Below are 1,592 nucleotides of genomic sequence, written 5' to 3' on the forward strand. Positions count from 1 at the left end.
TATGTGTGTGTGTGTGTGTTTACCTGTATGTGCATGTGTCAGTATGCGCGTGTACATATGGATAAACCAGTTTGGCTAGCGTAAGCTAGTATGACATGTATGGTCAAGCTATACGGCACATGATCGTCAGGTATATGTATTTAATTTCATTGTTAGGTATTGATCTTAGGTAATAAGCATAGTCAAACTAAGAAAGCATTCATCAAAATGTTGTGTGTATAGCTACTACTCAACATTATTTAACTTTTTTTTAAATATGAACATCATTCATATCGGAAGCAAAAACACTTGAATTACATAATTTGCAATGTTCAAAACTGTTGCAGTAGACGTTTCTGTTTACGCAAATTATACATTTTGATTGTGAGTGTGAAAACTCTCAAAAAGAGGAACCCATGTTGTTAATTTGTAGAATAATCCATTTTTCAAAAGACGTTTCTTTGATATATTAATACTTGCTGTCTCACACAACATTCTGTGTTCACTTTTTTCTGTTTCTTCAACCAAGGTTTGTTTCTTCACTAATATTTGCAACTGAATTTAATATACAACCTTTATTCTTATTGAGAAAACATAACAAAACTTATATTGCATATTGATATTTTATACAATGCATATATTTCCTAAGGGAAGCATTAAATTCATGTTGATTAGATACTATTAGAAATATTGTGAACTCTACCAGTTAAGGTTATATTCCATATACACTTGAAGTAGGTCCGTTATAAACATAATGTTCATCGTTTAGTGTTGAGCTGAATTGGATGTCGTTTGTTACAATTTAATGCCTGTGCACTTGTGATATTAAGAAGACTGATGTTCATCTTGAACATGTTCAGCTGGATGCTATTGTTAAAACATAGTTGAGATGGACGCTTTGTGTTCTGACTTTCCATCACCTATGTCCTGCAGAGTAGGGCATGGTGATTGGAAGGAGAAATATATGAGATGGGTGGATTCTATGAAACGCACAGTTCACTGTATCAATAGTGCTCCTAGCAGATGACGAGCGATGACATGTCATTTTCGGACACTGTGATATGTGCACAAGCTGGCAAGGATTACTTATAGGATATAGATTCGGTAGAATATTTAAGGTTGAAATTGTGAGTTAAATATTTATATAGTATGCTATAGAAAGGTTTATTTAACTAGTATATGCTTTGCTTGTGTATGTGATTTGTGCATCCGAACTCTCGGTCCTATTGTGTAGAGGGTTTTGGAATCTGGTGTATAAGATTAATAGGGATGAAGTTCTCGCACATATGTTTAATGGAATGCTACATGTTCTCATAGGAGTTTTAGTATGATTTTAACGGAAGAGTTAGTTATCACTCAATTTTCGCACTTTGACAGTAACACCGTCCCTGATAACATAGAGCTCTCTAATTTCAATCTCGCTGGAACACAAACCTTGATCAAGTGTTTGTACAAGTGATGGAATATTACATCAATCGAGTATGTAGGATAATTCAAGTTTCAATACTTACTCTCCTATTCCCAGGAAACGTAACAGCCCTTCAGATCTGAAAAATATTGACATATAATCAATTATCTATATATATATATATATATATATATATATATATATA

General features: G+C 33.2%; 1 protein-coding gene across 1 annotated transcript in view; it reads right to left on the reverse strand.

Moving 5' to 3' along the window:
- Nucleotides 1–1,592, reverse strand: part of LOC106876345 (uncharacterized) — a 23,313-nt gene that overhangs the window by 7,322 nt on the left and 14,399 nt on the right. The window contains exon 9 of the mRNA XM_014924846.2: nt 1,491–1,526. Coding sequence (XP_014780332.2) covers nt 1,491–1,526 — 36 coding nt within the window. The remainder of the gene's footprint in view (nt 1–1,490; nt 1,527–1,592) is intronic.

This window comes from Octopus bimaculoides, chromosome 1 (genome assembly GCF_001194135.2).
Source record: "Octopus bimaculoides isolate UCB-OBI-ISO-001 chromosome 1, ASM119413v2, whole genome shotgun sequence".
NCBI lineage: Eukaryota > Metazoa > Mollusca > Cephalopoda > Octopoda > Octopodidae > Octopus > Octopus bimaculoides.